Source organism: Echinops telfairi, unplaced genomic scaffold, assembly GCF_000313985.2.
Source record: "Echinops telfairi isolate 266 unplaced genomic scaffold, ASM31398v2 ScPeMD7_31;HRSCAF=116, whole genome shotgun sequence".
NCBI lineage: Eukaryota > Metazoa > Chordata > Mammalia > Afrosoricida > Tenrecidae > Echinops > Echinops telfairi.
In genome coordinates, this window is record NW_022103928.1 from 25,153,859 (window position 1) to 25,155,415 (window position 1,557).

Consider the following 1,557-nt stretch of genomic DNA (forward strand, 5'->3'; position numbering starts at 1 on the left):
AGTGAAAGAGTGAGACAGAGTGAAGCAGGGAGTGAGTGACAGTGAGAGAGTCGGTTTGAACTTTTTATTGTGAGCTGCATATGCTGTTTTGAATCTCCAAGCAGAATGCCTATTCCACTAACATGTACCGTATAAAAACAAGCACTAAGCTGACTCCGGGATGCTTAGCTTCTGACCTCTTGGAGGCTTCCCATTCAGCTGTGGTCTAGTCAACTCTTTAGCTGGAGCTTCAATGCTACTCTCCGCAAAACTTAACCACTCACCTGGACGCCCTTCCCCTCTTCAATTCCTTGCTGCATGTATGTGTGCCTGATCTCTCCTAGATATTGACATGTTTAATGTTGCTTGTTCCACGCAAAAACATTTAAGTGACTATAGATTCAGTCTTATCTAAATAACATACCTTTCCTTGCTGAAAGAATTAATGTTTTGAGGCTCTTCTTCCTAAAAAAAGGATAGGATAAATGCAGCTAAGGTGTATTATGTAGCTTTCACTTATGTCCCCATAGATATTTTCATTGGTTACATGTTGAAATAATGTGAAGATATTTGAATAACATCATGGAGTGGAAAGTTGCAGTGTTTTCCTATAGTGGTAGGAACAATCCAGCAATTCTTATTTTATAAATTATCCACTGTCTACTTGGGAGTATAAACAAGAAACCTTGACTAAAGGATAGCACTCACCAAGGGTAGACGACTTCTATAAAAGACCAGCTAGTAAACAGTTTGGGGCTTTGCTGTCTCCCCATAAAGCTTTACAAAATCATGCCTGCCAATCCCTGGTACAAGTTAACGCTATTTCTAAAACTCATTTAGAAACAGGAGTTTCGTCAAAACCCCCAGAATCATTTTGAATCTAGAAAAAGTACATGCTTGAAAATAAAATATCAAGCAGAAAGGTGTACCTTTTTCACTGGATGCCACTTGAATCCCAACTCTGGATGAGCCGCATGAAGAGCTGGTGAAGCTCCTCCATTTCTGATGAGGTGTCCAGGGTGATTTCTTTCTACCAAGTGAAGCAGTTCCATCTGCCGCCTTACTTTTTTTTCTTCTCTCTGCTTTTGAAGCAGTTTTGGGTACCTTTCTGATGCTGTAATATATCTTTTCAGTGGCTTATTTATATTCCAATCAGGTCTTTTATGACATTTCTTCATGTGTTTCATTTGTTTCTCTGTTCGTGTGAACTGATTACAGTGTTCACTATGCCAACTGTTTTCTTTTTCTATGTGGGCGTCTTTAACTTGATTGTTTTTCTTAGTGTTAAATGCTACATTAAATTCTGTAGGAATTTCAGGAGATGGACAATCTATAATCTTTTCAATCACTGATCCACAGTGTGATTCTGTATGGAGAATTCCTGTATTAGTATCATCTAAAAAAAAAGTTAAATAATTTCTTAGAGCACATTTCCACAAAATTGGGCTTTTTCTTAGAATACAGGAAATGCATGTGTCAGTGATCAGTGGGTGGCTACAAACAAACGCTCTCAGAACCCCACTTCTGTGGAGAAAGCCTGGCTTTCTCGTGCTCCTGTAGACAGTCCCAGTCTGGGAA

At 39.0% G+C, this 1,557-nt stretch overlaps 1 protein-coding gene across 6 annotated transcripts in view; it reads right to left on the reverse strand.

The window, feature by feature from the left end:
• CCDC66 (coiled-coil domain containing 66) overlaps positions 1-1,557 on the reverse strand; it is a 54,710-nt gene that overhangs the window by 3,230 nt on the left and 49,923 nt on the right. For 4 of the 6 annotated variants that reach the window (XM_030885531.2, XM_045289912.1, XM_045289914.1 and 1 more), the window contains 2 exons: positions 909-1,375; positions 404-444 (listed from right to left, as the gene is read on the reverse strand). In XM_030885531.2, the coding sequence (XP_030741391.1) occupies positions 404-444; positions 909-1,375 (508 nt within the window). The remainder of the gene's footprint in view (positions 1-403; positions 445-908; positions 1,376-1,557) is intronic. The other 2 variants (XM_045289913.1, XM_045289915.1) reach the window with 2 other exon arrangements.